The 20,814-nt window shown below is 41.5% G+C and overlaps 1 protein-coding gene across 18 annotated transcripts in view; it reads right to left on the reverse strand.

Annotated features, from left to right (window-relative positions):
• The window catches only part of KALRN (kalirin RhoGEF kinase), a 737,748-nt gene that overhangs the window by 120,868 nt on the left and 596,066 nt on the right, over window positions 1–20,814 (reverse strand). For 17 of the 18 annotated variants that reach the window (XM_039493997.1, XM_039493996.1, XM_039493992.1 and 14 more), the window contains one exon: window positions 11,519–11,765. In XM_039493997.1, the coding sequence (XP_039349931.1) occupies window positions 11,519–11,765 (247 nt within the window). Of the gene's footprint in view, window positions 1–7,324; window positions 7,626–11,518; window positions 11,766–20,814 lie in introns of those variants that run through there. The other variant, XM_039494006.1, reaches the window with a different exon arrangement.

A 20,814-nucleotide genomic window follows, 5' to 3' on the forward strand; every position in this document is an offset into this window, starting at 1 on the left:
GACTTGAGAATCATAATCAGTACTTCATATGGAACCCCTTCAGATACATTCATCCATGGCAAGTTGTATTTCTTTTTTTCTCGTGTGCTAGGAGATACTCCACAGTTAAAACTGTCCCCACAAGGCAGTCTTGCTTAAAGGTTTAGAAGTAGAATTGTTTACCTAATGGAGCATTCATTGCCACAATGCTTGCGTGTAGGGCCCTGGCAGTCAAGTCAATGCATCAGAACCTCAGTTTTCATTTAAAAATAAAGACTTAATTTCTAACTTGCGGTTGTGAAGAAAAGCTGGAAAACATGATCTGTGTAACCAGTATAGCAGTATCTGCCTGAGTGTGCAAACAGCCTGAAATAATAGCTCCGAGAGGGGGGAACTACCTCACATATCTCAATGAAGTGTTAACTCCAAGACTCCTTGCTCTGGGAATGGCACCTCATCACAGGACTGTGTGTGTAGCAAGAGGAGGCAGCGGCAGTGGGCCCAATCCAGCCACTCAACTAAACACATCCCAGCTGCTGGGGCAAGTACTGAGGCCCCTTTCAGCTACTGCTTCATCTATGAATGGTAAAGGGGACCCCTACTGCCATCCTTGTTGTTCCCAAGGGGAAGGGCTTCTGTTACCACTCTATAGAGGGAGAAGGAGGCACTGTGCTACTGTGTGTTAGGGGAGGGGGGAAAGAAAAAGCATCTCTGCTGTCACTCAATATGGGGGGGAGCAAATGGGTGGCCTCATTTCATGCAGTGGCTAGGATCCCAATTTGCCTTAATCTGGCCCTCTCAGAAAGGGGCCGAATGAAGCCAGGAGAGAAGTGCGTGGTAGACCTATAACTTCATAGAGTCACATGTCAGTTTCCCCAACACAGAGGGAGCGCGCTGGTCTGGAGTCTACAACAACTCTGAGACTGCAATTACAGCTGTGGATGACAGCTGTCAATCTCCATTACGTTTTTCCTCTGGAGGGCTCCAAAATGTCCTTCCATCAAAGGCTTTACAATCAAACTGCAATGGGACACAAGTAAGCTCATAAGAAGACAAATGTTGAGAAGCAAGAGAAGGGAACTTATAGTAAGGTCACATGGAAAAGCACATGAGTATCTTGATCGTTCCATTGCTTATTTTCTTCTCTGCCTCGGATCTCCTTGCTAAACCACATATCCCACTTCACCTTTTGTAGACACTGCAGCAGAAACCAGTTAAATGAGATGAAAGTCTGGGTGAACAGGTTTGGGGAGGTCAGAAGAGGGAGCCTCGGAAGATCCTTATTGCTCTTCCCCCACAATCGCCGGTAGAGATGTCTGTTCTGCAGCCTGGCTAGTCCGGTTGCAAAGGATCATCTCACCATAAAATAGAATAGCTGCAACTAGAGAAGAAACTCAGTTCCAAAAAATGCCTCACCAGCAAAACCACAAGCATATCAGAAGGAAACAAATAACCACTTATCCTGAGAGGGAAGATTTTTCCGTAGAGATAGGCATTTCAGCAGCACCACTAAGAGTAGTGTTGACAGGAGTCTGCATATTGGCGATAAACTCTTGATTATTTCCCTCCTCAGAGACTTTAGTTTTTAACACTTCTGAAGCATTATTTCCCTGTTCTCAGGGAGATCACTGGAAGCAAGTTTAGCATCATCCTATGCAATGACATCCTTTTTTCTCTGACACTTCTCTGGTGTCTTACTCTTCCGATTTTGCCACTTTGAAGTATCTGCAATTTATGCTCCATGTTCTACCAAAGCTTTGTTTGAGCATCCATCCTGAAAACACACTGACAAATGATTTGCTGATCTCCACAGGCAGCGATTATATTCCACATTCAGTCCCAATTGGAGAAAATAGTGCCAGTATTTCAACCAAGAAATTCACACAGCCAAATTGTCAGGAAATGTGGCTGCATTAGAGACTTCAGGCCAAATTAGCCGTGACCTAAATTGTGCAGTAGTTTACACATTAGAAAGTGAGTGCTAGTGGTCAAATAGTAACATTTTTGTAGAAGTTAAAGCCAGAAGGGACCATCAAATCATCTAATCTGACCTCCTGTGTAACACTGACTATAGAATTTAATTCAGTTACAGTTTCATCCAAATTCACCTTGTGCTCACCATATTTATTGCATCCATCTGTAGTCTCTTGCTTTATACTTAGACTGTGCACTCTTTGGGACAGAGACTACCTTTTCATTGTGTGTACGTGCACATTGTTTGTGTACAGTGCCTGGCACAGTGGGGCCCTAATTCTTCATCAGGGGCTAATACACACCATGACCAAACAAAATTATGCAAAGTGAGTGTAATTTACATGCTGAAAAGATGGAAGGAGATGTAGCTAGAAAAGCAACAATGAGAGGGCCTATTTTATCTTACATCCTGCAATTAATTGCTTTTCCTGTCACCCGTTCCCTTCTGGTCCCTTGATGCGTAAGTTACATCTATGGGGCCTTAGTCTCTTCTCAGTTACAGTAGTGCAACACCATCAACTACAGTGGAGTTACTTCTTATTTACACTGAGGTGAGGAGAATAAGCCCCAATGAATGTCAAATCAGTGCAAGTGATACCATCACATTCTAATTTTCCTTGACACTGATGGCCAATGTTCTGTATTAGGACAAGATATAGAATTCCTCTATTGTTCTTGATAATCTCACTCGTCCATCACATATTCAAAACCAGGCCTGTGTCTGTTATAATGAAACCAGAGCATGACCTATGTTATTGCTGAATTTTAGGTTAAAGTAATGGGATTAGATGGGCAAAGTTTCACCTCCCAATACAAGCAAAGTGAAGACAAAGGAAATAAGGAAATTCACAGGCCTTTTCTCTTTAAACAAAGTCCTCTTTGTTTTAAATAATAAAAATCAGCTAAACAATAGCAGAATTGCTACCCCAAAATAGCCTTTCCTGTTTTATCACAGTATTCATCAGAAAAGTCATTCTCAGGAAAAATAAGGATTGAGGTGGAGTGCTTTGGATATATACTATTTCAGCTGATGTAGCAAGTACAATTGACTTTACTGACACTGTTACTTCCCAAATTACTATATAAGGTTAACACCTCAGACCCATTGTTTGAAGGTATCTATAAACTCAGGCAGACATTGCTTACACTGGGGCCATGTTTCAAAGGTTTTCACAAGTATAACAGCAAAAGACTTAGGGTGAAATCCTGGCCCCACTGTAATCAGTGAGGCCCAGATCCTCAAAGCTATTTAGACTTCTAATTTCCACTGATTTCAAATAAAGTAAGGGTGAAATTCAGACCCTTTTGAAGTAAATGACAAAATTCTCAGAATGAAATCAATTGAAGTTAGGAGCCTTTGAGGATCTCAGCCTGAGAGTTTTGTCACTTACTTCAAAAGGGTCTGAATTTCACCCTTAATTTATTTGTATGTAAAGTAGGACTCTGGAGAAGAACTGAAAGGCCTGTCCATGCTCCTGAGCTGGACCTTTGTGCCCCCACCTCAGGGGCCACCCCAGACTTGGGGGAAACACTAGTTTAGAAAGATGAAGCTGGACTAGCTTCAGAGTACTTTCAATTTTGATTTCTCATTTCTTTACATTCCCATTAACTTCACTTGCACGACTCATAGGAGTAGGGATGCACGATTGGGCTGTGAGCAGAAGGCAAAAATTCAGTAGATAATAAAAAGCAAATTAAATTAAAGATGATCTTATGCTGCCAAGTTCAGATTTGAACTTTTCTAAGGCTTAAGTGTGTTTTGGTCCAGGCCTCCTCTCTAAATGAGCTTTTTAAATCTTCCAGTTTTAATAGCAAAAATCAGTTGTTCCCAAAGTGTGGTCTTTAGACACATGGTTGTGTATGTAGCACTTGGTGGTGGTCCATGAAGAGGCGGTAGGAAGGTCATACAGTGCTGGTTATCCATCTTGTTTCCAGCTGCTCTGTCATGTTAGAAGAAAGTGCCATCCTTTCCTAGTGTAACTTTTTGTACATAAGTTACTGCTGTGCTTTTTACAGGGATAATATGCGATTGCAAATGGCAGGGGGAAGTAGCCACGAGACCATCTCTTTACTAACAGATAATCAATGAAAGAGTTCGAGCCTACCTGCTGAAGTGTGATTTGGAACCCATGTAAAGGAATGTTTTTTATTTAGATACTTTCTATTTATGCTGACAACGGGAGCCAGAGTATTGTTTATTCAAGAGAAACTCCATGGGCTGTTTATGTGCCAGTTATATTGATTGTGTTAACTAATAATGTTTCCTTGAGGTCACACAACCTAAACTCTTCAACTGACTGCTCTTAATTAAAACTCTTAGAAACCCAAACAATTTCTCAGTCTTTACAAGACCAACTGAAGGTTTCATGTAATATACTAAAATTTTCTGAATCATCATTTTACAGCTCCCCTGGGAAATCAGGAATCATTACCATTAAATAGATTTTGTAAAAGGGATTATTTAAGCCAAAGCAGAGAAACCACACAAACCAATGTGGATTGTAATTTAATACTCAGCATAGCCAGAGCTGAACAGGAGCAGAATAAAGCAGTCTAGTCCTGAAACAGTCATAAAGTCCAAGATGCAAAAATTTAAGAGATATGGGAAGAAGTTATAATGCCTATTATTACAATAATATTTATTGGAATCCTTTTTGGGAGAGCTGGAGGGCACAAAAGTCAAGGCAGCCAACCAGAAGCTGTTCTCTTCCACAACAGCTTTTGCAGCCATATATAGGAACATGTGAATATCCATACCTGGTAAGACCAATGGTTCATCTAGCCCAGTATCCTGTCTTCTGACAGTGGCTGATGCCAGATGCTACAGAGGGACTGAATAGAACAGGATAGTTATTGAGTGGTGCATCCCGCCATCCAGTGCCAGCATCTGGCAGTCAGAGGTTTAGGGACACCAGGGCATGAGGTTGAATCCCTGACCAGCTTGGCAAATAGGCATTTATAGAGCTACCCTCCATGAACTTATCTAATTTTTTTTAACCCAGTTATACTTTCAGCCTTCACAATATCCCCTGGCAAACAGTTGCACAGTTTGATTGTGCATTGTGTGAAGAAGTACTTACTTATGTTTGTTTTAAACCTGCTGACTATTAATTTCATTGGGAGACCCCTGGTTCTTGTGCCATGTGAAGGGGTAAATAACACTTCCTTATTCGCTTTCTCTACACCATTTGTGATGTTATAGGCCTCTATCATATCATCCGCCCTTAGTCATCTCTTTTCTAAGATGAACAGTTCCTGTCTTTTTAATCTCTCTCTAGATGGAAGCTGTTCCATATCCCTAATAATTTTTGGTGCCCTTCTCTGTACTTTTTCCAATTCAACACACATGCAGGATTCAAGGTGTTGGAGTATCATTGATTTATATAATGGCACCATATTTTCTAATATTATCTATCCCTTTCCTAATGGTCCTAACATTGTGTTAGCTATTTTGATTGTTGCTGCACATTGACCAGATGTTTTCTGAGAACTATCCACGATGATCCAAGATCTCTTTTTTGAGTGGTAACAGCTAATTTAGACCCCATCATTTTATATATGTAATTGGGATTATGTTTTCCAATGTGCATTGCTTTGCATTTTTCAACAGTGAATTTAATCTGCCATTTTGTTGCCCAGTCACCCAGTTTTGTAAGATCTCTTTGTAACTCTTCGCAATCTACTTTGGACTTAACTATCTTGAATAGTTTTGTTTAGTCTGCAAACTTTACCACCTCACTGTTTACCCCCTTTTCCTGATCATTTATGAATATGTTGAACAGTATTGTTCCCAGTACCGATCTTTGGGAGACCCCACTATTTACCTCTCTCCATTGTGAAAACTTACCATTTATTTGCTACCCTTTGTTTCCTATCTTTTACTAACCCCTGGGAGGACCGCCCCTCTTATCCCATGACTGCTTATGAGCCTTTGGTGTCAAAGGCTTTCTGGAAGTATGCTATATCCACTGGATCACCCTTGTCCATAAGCTTGTTGACCACCTCAAAGAATTCTAATGGATTGGTGAGGCATGATTTCCCCTTACAAAATGCATGTTGACTCTTCCCCAACATATTGTGTTAATTTATGTGTCTGATAATTCTGTTCTTCAATAGTTTCAACCAATTAGCCTGGTACTGAAGTTAGGCTTACCACCTCTGGAGCCTTTAAAAAAAATTGGTGTTATATTAGCTATCCTCCAGTCATCTGGTACAAAGATTGATTTAAGCAATAGGTTTTATACCACAGTTAGAGGTTCCGCAATTTCATATTTGAGTTCCTTCTGAACTCTTGGGTGAATACCATGTGGTCCTGGTGACTTATTATGGTTTAATTTATCAATTTGTTCCAAAACACGTGCTAAAAGAACTTTCATCTCCCCAACATAGTGACCACAGAAAGAAGGGGCAGAGGGAGAAGAGGGAGTTTCCTGTTGACCCCTTTGTTCACTGAGATCATCCTTCTCTCCCTTCCATACTCAACAAATCTTATCTATTTCCTTCCTCCTGCCTCATATCTTTTTACTAAGTGAAGGCAACCTCCTTTTATAGCCCACCAGGCAGCCATACGACTTCTCTACTCCTCTATCAGTCATGTGTTCATTTGGGTCACATACTCCACCAGGGACTATAACTCCCAGAGTCCATGACCTTAAAGGGGCCAAGACCCATAACAGACAGGCTGGTAGCACCTTGCCCTGTTACCTTTTAAAATGAGAATCAGGCCCAGAGTCAGGAAATGCAAAAGAATCTCACAGTCAAATTAATTTACCCATGTTAGATACATGGAATGTTTTTTGTTAGTAGCTATGCTGTTAAATATAACTTGAATATATAATTGGCCCAGTTGTACCATTTGGATATGCAAACACAATCCCACTACCTTTTATATGTGTGTGTGTGTATATATGCCCTCATAAACAACTGCTCCAGTACTTTCCATTATTGGTACAAAACAACTGCTGCAGAATACTTTAGAGTCATTTTTAATAAGTTCCTTTCTGTGCAATGTGAGTGTTTAAAATATACTGTGAGAACCTTAATTTGTTAGTCTAGAATTTTAAACTAAACTATCATTTTGATGTTACACTGAAATGATAGGGCAATATTATAAATTCTAAGTTCAAGATAACTTGTTAATTGTATTTCTTCTAAGGGCCATGTTGGCCAAATTCATCCTCGGACTCATCACACAACAAAAGCTGTGCATGGATTAGGAATCCAGCTAGCACAGGTAACAGTAGCATGAGCTTCAGCACAGACTAGCAAGAAGAGTACACACCTAGGGTCTGTACCATTGGGCGTGTTCTACTTGTCCTGAAGCCCATGCTGTGCTGTCTTCACTGCTGTTATTATTTGCACTAGCTGGATTCAAGGTAGCTTGAGTAGGTTAGTCTGTTCACAGCCTTAGATGAAATTAACTAAGTGACACCAAGGGTAAACTTGCCTCAATTTATTTAATGTACATTTGCTAGGTTATTAGGTTTCTTTCCATTCATATAGATTTCACTCCCCTAATTTGAGAATTATTGTCTAATACCTTAGAGCACATTTGTACAGCAAAACAGACAGGAATAAAAGTCACTGTTTTCTGTGATGTGCCATGTGGGACAGTTCAGACAGAATTTCAGTCTCAGTAGATCACTACTCTTCTTCATCTCTCCCTTGGAATGCTAGTTGGAAAAAAAAATCATGAATTCCTAAGTACAGTACCAGAAGCTGCAGGACAGTTTCTTTTACTCAACCAGCCATAAATTACTTGGGGATGGCAAAGTTTAGAAAACCATGTGCCTATTTACAAATGTGTAATTTCAAATGCTGCTGGACTGTTAGAAATACAGAACATTCAGGCCTGCGCTGTTACTCTGAGCTGTAATCTAGTCATGAAAAACCCCACCGTGTATTCTCAAACGCACAGCAGTGAACAGCAGCAAATGCAAGGGAAGGCTCTGAGACCAGCATTTTAAAGTTCTTGTTCTATTGTCCATCAACAATATAAATCAGCAGAACCCGTGGGGATTCTTACTGGTTTTTATTCTATTCTACTTGGGGCTCTTCATAATTTTTCAAATCTTTTTATGTTACTTTTAAAGAAACAATAAAGAAGCTTCATAACACATTTGGAATCAGTCAATCTACAGCAGCAGAAAGTGTCTGAATACATCTGCACTTTGTCAGTTTTGCCTTTACGTCTTCACTGGCCATTAAACAGGAGAGTTATTACAAACATTGATTGATTGATATTTTTTAGGTGACACTTGCACTGATGCTAGATAAAATGTTGGAGCAAACCCATCAAATCATACAAGTTTTTAGGCTTTATGGCCAATATAAACTAAATTTTAAGACCCCACATATTTATATAAACAGTGCAAGGTGATTTATATAAACAGTATTAGATATAAAGATCATTATACAATTATTTGCCATTTCCCAGTAAGCAGATGCAGTTATTTTTTACTATTTTGAAAGAAATCTGCTAAATGATGTCTCAGCTGGCCAATTTACTCATAGAGACACTAGGTTTTAAGTGAAGAGACTTTCCATCCTTGAAATTATATTGCTTATAAAGACAATTATAAATAATGTTAACTCCAAGGCTTCAGCAGCTTCCCCACTGCTGCTTTTGTATAGTTGTGCAGACTTTAAAACAGACGGGTGAAGTCTGCTTGTTATATTTTTCCATATAAAATTGTGAATTGGCCCATAAAATAAAAATGCTGGAGAACCCCTGGGCTGATGAAGCAATGCTGAGAAATTAGAGCTAGGCTAATAGGCTGATCTTAGTTAATAATTAAGTTTAAGCAAGGGATTGGGTTTCGGTCTGAAAACAGCGGCTGCAGTGACAGGCACCATGCAAAAACCTAAGCTGCTCAGAACATTCACATTTAGACATTTTTAATGAAAAAGGGGACAGATTTTTTAAATGAAAAACCGATACCCTTCTCTGACTCGCTCAGAGAGAGAAAACTACAGCTACTGTTGAGTTCAGATTCAACAGCACTGAAATCCTGCAAAGTTGTCTCTTGAGATTTTGACCCAAAATTGCAGAAATCTCATGAGATCAACTTATTTCATGCAATTTGGGTGGTATCTCTACCAGTAATGGAAAACGGTGGTTTTTCTGGTCTCAAATATAATTTAGAACAGGAACTATAGGGGCAGATTCTGATCTGGAATTTTAAAGTCTAGTGCGCCAGGAATCTGAATGGGTTATGACTGGAGTTTCCAGTTTCAGCTCACCTCTGTGAAACACCGGAGCATGAGTACCTTGTCACAATATTCCTACCCAACACAACACTCTTGCCTCATGTAAATCACTTCAGGGTGCAGCTATTAGTACAGAGGCTTGACCGATATTTAATTATATGCTTCTCCCCCGCACTTTACCATTATTAAAGTTCTCAAATGCACACTAGACTAACCACAGTACATTTCTACAATACAATTCAGCAGCACCCTCTAGTGAATGAACAGAGGACAAGCACCTGCTGCAGCATAACCAAAAGTTGTCACAGTGCATCATTGCTCCAGTGATGCGATAGACAGGAAAAGCAGCAGTAGAACTGAGCAAAAAAAAAAAAGGTGAAACTCAGATCAGGTTTGAGGATTCTTGCGCTCTAGGATCACCTACAACCAGCAGCAGTGGCAGCAGGATGTTTTTCTCCTCTTCCGATGCAATATAGGGCATGGAGAAGGACCATAATTGAGAGAGGCCACTGGGGAATATCAAATCTGAGTGTGAACTCCCTTCCCCCTTAGTTCTGTGGTTATCTGATCTGGTGTTTCGGTACAGGCCCATCGCTAATTAAAACCATGACTCAAAATCAAGAGTTTGCCCTACTCATTTTTCAATTTTCTTTCATCTTTGTGCAAAGCCCATGTCAGTGGTGATGGAGGTTTCTTGAAAGGAACAAGGACAGAATATAGCACATTTTAATGTCTTTTATAAAAACCTCCAAGCTTATTTTGTTTAATGAGAAAGAATTTAATTCTGCCTCCTATGCTGTAATGGGGAAATTCGCAAACAGAAAGGCCAGGCCAGGTTGGTATCTTGGGGGGTCAGGAATACTATATAAGGAGCCTCTTCTCCCTCCCCTCCTTAGAGCACTTGCTTGGCAGAATTCTCACCTAGCACTTAATAATACACTGAAAGGGGACCAGGACAATGAGGGTGCCATGCACTATAGACCCAACAGGTTGTGGTCTGCTAGTTTGCGGGTGTGCTCAAGCTTCCAGCATGTATGTTGTTGTGTGCAGCTCGTCAGAGTAGCACACTAGTTCTTTGTATTGACCATTGACAGCTTGGAGCTATCCTAGCAGGTGACTGCAGGATGGCTTTAGTAAGCAGTATACAGACAGTACTGCTCCATCTATCCCCCAATCCATTTTTTTTTTCAAATTTGAACAGTATATATTCATATATAAAGGTATATATAACCTTTGTCTAGGTTAGAAATTTTTTTTCCATCAGCCTTCCTAAATTAATCAAACTTTTGACTAAATTAATAATAATATTTCACTTTTTAACTGTATGCATTTATATGAAAAAGATTTTCATTTTGTAGTAACATCATCTAAGTGTAAAATTTAGAAGGAGAGCATCAGTCCTCTTGTTTCCATGCATAAGTGGTTGTGGAGGAATCTTTCTCACCATGATGTACTACAGAACACAGGTCATTTCACCTTCCTCTTAAGTAGGGTGACCAGACAGCAAGTGTAAAAAATCGGGACGGGGTGGGAGGTAATAAGTGTCTATATAAGAAAAAGACCCCAAAATCAGGACTGTCCCTATAAAATCGGGACATCTGGCCATCCTACTCTTAAGATACAAGTATATGTCACTTCCAGAGGCAAGACTATCTGATCTTCAAAAGTCTATTCTAACATGGCAATTCCTGTATATCTACTCAAGAAACTGTATTTTACTCAACATTATGTCTTTGTCACTGTCAAGTTGTAAATCTACTCAGCTGATGAACAAGTTAAAATGGAGACAATAGGATATTCCTAGAGGAAAACTTGACATCACCAGGGCTCACCTGCAATTACGGACTCTTGTACCAGTGAAAAGAAAGTTTGTGTGCAGGGATCGACAAAGGGGCAAGCATGTCAGAAGATAACAAAAAGAACTGGCATTAATATACACTGCAGCATCCATAAAGCATGAGATATATAATATGGGCATTCTGAAAATACACACAGTTGAACTTTCACTTCTCTTAGACCATTAGGAGTTGAAGGTGGTCCCATACTACATTCAAAAGACATTTTCTCCTAGATTTATATTAAAGTCTCTGATTATACTATGATCTGTGACTCCAATGTCTCAGGATAATAACGATGCTGGTAGTAGAGAGAGCGACTCTTATGGAGATGTCCTAGAACTGTACTGATTTACAAGAAGGTATTAGCAGAATGTATTAATAACTAAAATGTAACTTACTGACATCCTTGGGAAAGGGGTGATGCTAGAAATCACACCGTTGGTTATTTCAGAAGGGGAACCCTGAAATAGTCTTTGCTCATGTCACTCTTGGGGGAACCCTGCTAGATTTCTGCCTACCTTTTCCTGAAGGGAAGAAGCAATCCATCTCCACACTGCTCCGGGAATGGGAGATGCAGAGAGTGCTGCTGGGGACTAGGCCTTCCTGAGGGGGGCTCCGCTCAGTTGTCCGTACCAAACACCAGCCAGGCCTTTCACTGGGCCTCTCCAGTAACTCCACTGTCTGTCCCACCTGGATACTCAGCTCGCTGCTGTGGCTGGCTGTGAAGTCTTGTAGCACCACGGTTAGTTCACACCCTCCAGACAACTGCCCAGGTAGAAAGAAAAATATCAACAGGTTAAAGTGCACTGAATGCAATTGGCTGGCATACTGTATTTGTACTGGCAAGCCTAGATTTTTGGATGATAGGATTTCTTTTGCAATTCCTTAGCAGCTGTGTTAGTCATTTCCTTTGTCAAAGTTCAACTAGCTGTGCCTCTGATTTCCTTTATTTCTATTGACTTTGCCAACCTTAGGTAAAACATTCAAAACCACCCATCTGTTAACCCCTATTTTTGCTCTGGGAGATTTTCTTTAGAACACTTGGTTTTTTTCTTGCTTTTCCTTCTCTTGTGTCTTTGCAGGAGAGTAATGATTGGGGTTCAGGATTCCCCAGCATTCTGCTCAATCTCAGAGTAAGCTCCAACTCTCCTATCCACAGACTGGGTTACATTCATGTTCTGCACTCTCTCCACACGACATCAACAGGGGTTTCAATGAGGGAATGAATACAGAATATACAAGAAAAGAAACCTGCCCTCATTTCACCAAAAGAATCATAGAATCATAGAATATTAGGGTTGGAAGAGACCTCAGGAGGTCATCTAGTCCAACTCCCTGCTCATAGCAGGACCAATCCCCAACTAAATCATCCCAGCCAAGGCTTTGTCAAGCCTGACCTTAAAAACCTTTAAGGAAGGAGATTCCACCACTCCCTAGGTAACCCATTCCAGTGCTTCACCACCCTCCTAGTGAAAAAGTTTTGCCTAATATCCAACCTAAACCTACCCCACTCCAACTTGAGACCATTACTCCTTGTTCTGTCATCTGGTACCACCCTTAAGAGGGTTGTTCTGTACAGCATGTTCTCTATTTTGAAATGATGAGGCCTCCACTGCTTCTCTTGGGAGAAAATCAGACCTCTCCTCCTTTTTAAGGGAAAAATAAACACCTGAAGGAGAAGCCTGGGGCATTTCTATTTGCCTTCCAAAAAGATGTTTTAAAAGCTATGTGTGTTGCACTAAACTGCCACTAGATGTCTATGTTTGTCATCATACAGCAAGCTAATAGCAAGGGACTGAATGGTAGTTTTATCTAAATATGGGGGAGGCTGGGAGGGATGTACTGAACAGCGTATTAACAAACAACTGTCTCAAATGAGCTGGGCTTAAATCCAAGAAAATAAATGACTGCATGTTCCCCTGGATACTCCTTAAATGAGAGCCAGGGACTGATCATTTCCAATAATGAGGGTGGCAGGTGTTACAAACCAGGGAAAGGCTTTCTTCAGGTGGCTGATTTGATTTTTGGAAAGAATGTCCATTTTTATTGGTTTAAACCAAAGAGGAGAAAGAGCCCTAAAATCGCCTAGGAAAAGAGTGAGTCGCCTTGAGAAGCCTCTGCTTCAGAATATCAGAACACAGTAAAGCATGTTACAATGAACATCAATCTATGAAGCCCTGCACTGAATATCTGACATGTCCATATCAATTATTTGTGACACTGCACCTCGTGCAACAGACACAGGAATGGCTACCCTAAAAATGAAATTATGACATGACTTTTTCAATATCTTGTTAAATTCCTAAAGCTCTGTGATAAAGGGTCCTTCAACCAGGACAGCACTTCTAAACAGCACCACATAGGAAGCACCTGCACTTGGTGAACCTCAGATGTCATTAACTAGTGACTTCTACAGCCTTTCCTTTCACTTGTTAAAAATAGTCACTTGAGGCAATGGGCCAAATTCTGCCCAGTTACACTGGGATTTGGAACAATGCCACTGTAGTTAATAAAGCTATCCAGCTAATAAAGTTGGATTTATTATGGTATAACTAAGGGCAGAAAGGGTCTGAAACTGTACCAGCAGAGAAGTAATAGGAAAGTTCAATTTCATCAAAGGGATGGGGCACCTCTAACTTATCCAGAATGTTCCAGTGAGAGGATGGAGCTTCCCTCACATCCGCTTCATGTATTGCTATGGATCTGGGGGACGACAAGGCCCGAGAATGAACATCTGAAGTTCAGCTAGAGTTGTGGAAAGCGAAAATGATCTCTGGTAATCTTACTCTAACTGTGATGGGAGATCATTTCAGGATCCTCTCAGCTACATCCACAAAAGGAGTTAGCAAATAGCTTCACCTGGTATGTATCTGAGCTTTGACTACATGGCAAATGGCAAGCTTTGGAAAAATATCTGAGAAACCATATAAGTGAAATGCAGATGGATCAGCCTGGTGATGGTAGACATCTTTTCACCTAGGAAGTGCTCCCTTAGTCTATTATTTGTTTAGTACATTTTTTAAAAAGAGAATAATTAGTTCAGCCATAAAATGTTATGCTATCTACATCCAGTCATGCAAAATAAAATATATGTATGCCACAATTGCATTTGATATGAAAGAGAGAAAAAGAAAATACATAATGCCTTAGAGGTTGTATTTCACATGAAAATGGTTTAATACTGTTCTCTATGACATGTTCCCTTATTATTTTAGAAATAACCCCGTTACACTTTATTCATTTAATAAATTGATAGCCGGGTGTTAGTTAGCATCTAAGCACTATACAATAGGAACAGTACAAAACATGCATATAAAAATAAAGATCCAACCACCCTGAATAGACAATAAAGCAGAACATCAAGATCAGACACAAGGACAAACCCAGTAGTCCCCGGGGAACAGAGAAACCCCGGGCACAGGCACACCCAATTAATATTAGGATCAGGAAGAAAAGGGGAGAGCAAATACAGATAATAAAATGTTAGCACTTAACAAAGGGGCCCAGAAACAGTTCAGGGCATCATGACCTAAAAGCAGCTAGTGTGGGACTCTGGCAATTCTGCCCCAGGTGAAATCTGCACAACCAGGAATTCTGGACTGAAAAACCCCCTGTCCTGGCCTGGTTGTGCCTTGGTCTCCTGTGTAGCAAAAGCAGTAGCCACAGCAACTACTGCTGCCGGTGGCCATGAAGCCATCTTATGTGCTTTGTTTTCTTTTGTGCCTGAGCCACGGAACAGAACTGATGAGTTTAGTACGTTGTTACAGGCTGAGATGCATCTGTAAAGAGTCACATGGTTCCATCTGATTAGCTCTCAAAAATAATCCCTTGGAGTGACCAACTTCATTCAACAAGGCAGTGAGCAGAAACATAGAAAGAATATGTGCCACTTGATAACAAAACATCAATTGCGTCTCTTGCAGAGAGCCAGGCACATTCTGTAGGTCAGCCACTGTTCCCTGCTAGTGCCCCAGTGGAGCTAGCCATCCAAGGGGGAGTGGCAGAGAGATGGCAGAGCTGAGCAAGCACAGAAAAATGTATCCACCACATCTGTGTGAAAAGTTGCCAGAGCAGCCGCTGCAGAATTTCTGGCTGAGTCCCTCCACATCCCATGAAGCCTGGACTGCAGCTTAAAAGCCACAATATGGCCCACAGACACTGAACACATTGCTAGCTACACATGGCAACTAATTAGAGGTGGGCACAACTGCAAGGTTCAGGTCCTGGTCTGAACTATCAGTTTGGATGCATGGTCATCTCTGTACTGCCTTTTACTAACTATCCAAGCCAGTTCAGGATTATCCCTGTTACTAGTTATTTTACGCACTTTCCCTATGCTTAGTATGCAAGGTGCATCAGGCAGAACACCTATCTAGACCTTCCACATATCCCAGTTATGCAATGGAAATAAATTTCAGAGGAATGCTGGAGCTAGAAGAGAACCCCATCCTGTGCCGGCACAGTCTGCAGTGACGGAGCCATTCATCGCTACTATAGGATTCACACATGGGGAAAAAACTCACAAAATTATGAGCACTGACGTGAGCAGTTTACTTTATGTTGACTCTACTGACCCAACTACACAACAACTTCAGGCTCCTACAGGAGCTTTCATGTGGAAGGACCCTGCCAATTGCCCACCAGCCCTGGGATGACGAAACACAAGCCTTAAAAATGATCCCAGTCATGGAGACTTCCTGCCGTCAGGCAATCCAAGCTGCTCCAAGCGCAGGAGCCAGAAAAGCTTTGTGAGCCGTATGGTAATGTTTAGTGTAGGATTAATGTATTATGGTCTTTTCTGAATCATAGTCTGGTACATGCACATGGGCATCAGCACATCTGTTTGGGCTCAGGCAGCAGAGTGGCCATGAGAGAAGGTGAAGGGGAGCACAGACTGAACCCCAAAGACCAGGTCACATCCAGTTCATCCCCCTGCCAGTGCAGAACTGCTCACTGCAGTACATTTGCTAGTGCCTTATCACTCAAGTATTAAAGGGAAATGGGAATAGTCCTCTGGCAGAGAGAGCTGGGGTTTGGGCCAGATGTGTCCCCAGGGAAGGAACCCTAAGTACTTCTAAAATGGGGACAAGTTAGGCTCAGGTAAAATAAGCTATGGGGCGCTAAGCACTAAGTGAAGCTTTACGTGGGATTTGTATTATCTTTTATTAATATACCAGACCTCAGCAGGGGTGTCTAACAATACGCTACGAGAGTGTAGTTTTGCTTGGCATGGGGCAGGAATGTTACCTTTTTACAAGTTTAGGGGAAACCCCCCAAAACCTCAATTGTTCATCCCACATGCAGCAGTGGGTCTTATACACTCGGCTTCTGAAAGATTAAACCAAGCTCTGTTTGAGAGGTGGGAAGTTGCTTATAATAATCTGTTGATGGTTTCTAGGTAAATGAATAAATACTATCCTGACCAACCTGTAACACTCTGAAGAACAATGTACACAGCCAGTTGTACAGAGGACATGGACTAAACAACTCACAGTGCACTTGCTGTACCTCAGTGCTATGGGGTTAATTACAGGTCAGACAATCTCACTGATAGTGTGAAGAGAGGTAAATAACCTAATTCCACGTGGGACTGATACCAAGCCCTATTTCTGAATTCCCTGTACTTTGGGAATGTTCAAATCTTCATCCAAGTTTTGCAACTGAGGTCCATCTCTAAACTGAATAGTGGATGGAAGGTAGGGAGCTGGGAGGACAGGTGGGAGGATATTCTATGCACTATACCTAACACTCACTACTTTTCAAATAATTCCTTGTGAATTTCACACTGGACTCCAAACACTGTCAACTGAGGTTGCTTGTCTGACATGCTTTTGCCAAGGTCTAAAACTGAACTGCGATGCCAATTGTCCATTTAGGCTGTTGTCCATTTAGGCTAATGCCCTGTATATAACTAGCCAATATTAGAAGCTTCATTGGCAGGCAACGCACAAGGCATCATCTTTTGCTATATTAATCTGTTTGGGAGAGGGTCTGGATAAAAGGTTCTACTTCTGGCCCATCTCTACTTAATGCTCTATGTATATTTGCATGGACTGCTTTGTTAACAGAACTCCTGTGCCTGTATTACATCTTTTTCACACTTAACGTATTTCTCTTTCTCCATATCTGTTTGGATTTCTGTTTTAATATTGCAAAGGCAAAGATGTCCAGAAGTAAAAAACAATACACAGCACCTAAGGATCGAGGCAGCATGCACAATACATTTCAGTTAAATGAAGCGCTATTTACCCCTTCAGTACAAATCTTAAACAAACATATCTGATTTTCACACAAACAAGCAGCAATGGAAGATGAATTTGTTAAGAGTCAGTGAGAACTGTTCAGGCTATTTAAGAGTTCTAAAATATGTAAACATCATTACAAAAACCCACTGTAGCTCGCTGTTTACATATATTCAATAAGATACAGCCCTGTGCTGGTTTAAACAAAGTGTTTCTGTGTGCTGCTGTATTGTACACTCATATAAATTGCTAGTTTTCTGTTGCTATTAGGATTTCTGCCCATCTGGTTTTGGATGACAGCCAGTTTTGGATAGAAACATTTAGTTACCCTAAACAGACTATTCTAAGAGGGTGAAAGAGGCAGAGAGAAAAAGAATGGGGTTTGCATTTATATCAGGAGATAAACAGAAAACTGGATTAGATTCTTAAAGGTTGATTTGGTCTGTACTGAAAAATCTCAGAGCTGTCACCCCAGCCCAGAAGGGGACTACAAAATTAGGCTTTCCACTGCTGGATTTCACCTGACAATTTTCACTGTGCAGCCTGGAGGAAGGGAAAGGGGGTAAGGAACGATCTCTGTGTAAATATGTGTAATTTCATAGGAGATTTGAAAAAAGGGAGGTTAAAAAAGATCAAACAGCAGAAAACTTAGATGGTGTTCAGGCATCAGAGAATGGCTTTAGGTTTATCCCGATGTGACTGGGTCTGCCAAAGACTACAGGCATTGAGGTACCCAGTTTCCTCCATCTAAAGCCTGTACAGCTTTGACATGCCTGGCTGAGAGCACTGGAAATTCTGGTTAACATTTTGCTGCATCTCTTTGAATAGGTTTTATTGTGGGCCAGACTGTGATTTCAGGCACAAAGGGGCTAAATTGGGAGTCAAGAGGTGAATGGATTTACTCCAGATTTAGATCAGAATTAGACTCTTTCTCTGGGGAGTCTTTAGCTCATTGCTGAAGTCCTTTTTCAGGCAAAATTTCATTGGCTTCAGGATTTGGACCTGTTACATTCAACTTGAATTTTTATTAAGATGGGCATGACATTTTCCTCTGACTTTTCTTATCTCTTTGATAAAATTAACACAATCACTCAGTGGACCCCAGTTCCCTGGGAAGATCTCTTTCTATGAGACCGATTAGTTGCACATCTGGTTGAGATCACTGTGATGGCTCTGCAGCCCAAATTCACAGCTTATGCTGCTGTGAATAAGGCGATAATACCAGAGACATTACGAGATGCAGCAAGCTATGGAATCAAGACATATAATGTGATTCTATGGCAAGAGAAAAAGGCAGTGATAGCAAGTGGAAATGTATAAATATATTAATAGAAAAGAAATCTCTTTTTATGACCTCAAATAACATATACGTTTCATGTTAAACATCTCATTGCCAGACTGCACCCATACTGGAGTCACTGCCAGACAACCACATCCTGGCTGTGCTGAGTTTTGGACTGATGCACGTGCTCACACATCTGCAGTACAGCTTGAATGGCACTCTCTGAAGAATTTCAGAGGCATTTTTCAGGAAAATACGGCTTCTCTCTACCCAAAAGAGCACATTCAATGTTGTCTGGAATGTTTTCAAGGTCAAGGGTGACCAGATGTCAAGCTTATTATGTTGGTTCAGCAACTTGCTTTAGAATCCAGTCAGAATGACAGTATGGGCTTGATCCTGGAAAATTCTGAGTGCCCTCTATGGCACTCAGCACCTCTCAGAGGGTGTTCAATGGCTCCAAGGCTCACACTTGGCTCCCTGAAATAGTACAAAAGGAACAGAAACCAGTTGTATCGCCTTAGTGGGCACAAAGCCAACGTAGAAGCCTTGGGTGTAGGAGATTAGGAAGGAGCATGGCTGGAGCACATTTAGCTACTCAGCTGTTACACCTGGCAGCCCCCAGGCTGTTCTAAATTCCCCCAGAGATTGGGCAAAACACAGTATCTGGACCTAAATGGCCAAGAATTCCCTCAGCAGAAGTATTATACATCATATATCATCTCCCAACAAATTGTTCAGCAACTCTGTGAAAACTAATTGTATACTATGACCAAAAACTTACTGGTAAACAGCTCAAGGCACTCTACAAACAGCACAGGCAAAGCTCAATAATGTGGTAAGTGTTAACTAACCAGGGTACTCTGAAAAGGTGAGTCTCAAATGGGCTTTGGATGGAGAACATATAGATGTCCACCTCATATCATCAATACAGTAACATGCTGGAGAGAGTTCTACTCTCAGAAGTTTTGGTAAGAAATTGTCTTTATTTAGCCCAGTGGTTCTCAAACTTTTTTTTTCATGGACCACTTGAAAATTGCTGAGGGTCTTGGCGGACCACTTAATGATATTTCCAAATGTTGTTTGTACCATTAGCTAACTATTGTAAAGTGCTTTGGATAAAAGCACTATATAAAAAAACCTTAATAGATTTTTTTTGTTCTACTAATAAAAGCACACAACTCGTATTTTAATATCAGTAGTCTTACCTTTCTAATGTGATGGATGTGACCTCTCACCCCCTCTTCTCACCCCACTGCCCACTCCCAACTACCCCCTATTCCCCGCACCACCTCACCTTACATGCGCGTCTTCTCCAGAGTCCAGGCACTTAATTAGTGGTGGCTCCGCTAATTAGGTGGGTGACCCTTCATTCTCTCCTGTGCAGCTGCCCAGGCGCACACCTTAGAGGGAACTATCCACGGACCATCTGAAGTGCTCCGCGGACCACGGTTTGAGAACCATTGATTTAGACAAACATTAATGAATGCCACGCTCATTGGTTGACAAGGCTCTCCCTAGATATAATACTTTGTGCTTAAATAAGTGGCTGTTGTCTGAGGCTCTCAGCTCTTAAAGCACTTTCTGAACTTTAATACACCAAGCTTCACAACACCTCTGTGAGATCAGTGAGTATTATGAGTCCCATTTTATCGAGGCACACAGAGGTTATGAGATGTTCTCTAATGTCACCCAGTAAGACAGAGACAAAGTTACGTAATGCCCAAGGCCCTGGCTGCTAGTCTCTTACACAACTAACAGACATGTTCCCTTCCTTATAACCTACTTCTTCATTGTTAAACAGATACAGGAGAGCCCCTGCATTCTGCTGCGCTGTGTGGCAGCCTCTTCCCTGAGGCATGCAGCAGGGCAGGATCCTCCACAGCATGCAAGATAGTGCTAGGATCAACACTGGCTCCTATCCCAGACAACTCAGACCACAATGGAGGCCTGTGGTCTGCTGGGTATGGTGTCCGCTTATACATTTGTGTGTATAATGAAGTGTGCAGCATGACTTCCTTTTCAAAGGAGCAACATAGTGCATCTCTTCCCAGGGCCGCCCAAAGGATTCCGGAGGCCCGGGGTCTTCGGCAGCGGGGGGCCCTTCCGTTCCGGGACCCGCCGCCAAAGTGCCCAGAAGACCCGCGGCGGGGACCCCACGCCGCCGAATTACCGCCAAAGCGGGACCCGCTGCCGAAGTGCAGCCCGGTCTTCGGTGGTAATTCGGCGGCGGGTCCCGGAACAGAAGGGCCCCCCGCCACCGAATTACCACCAAAGACCGAGCTGAACTTCG

The sequence above is a fragment of the Mauremys reevesii genome, linkage group 11, assembly GCF_016161935.1.
Source record: "Mauremys reevesii isolate NIE-2019 linkage group 11, ASM1616193v1, whole genome shotgun sequence".
Lineage (NCBI taxonomy): Eukaryota > Metazoa > Chordata > Testudines > Geoemydidae > Mauremys > Mauremys reevesii.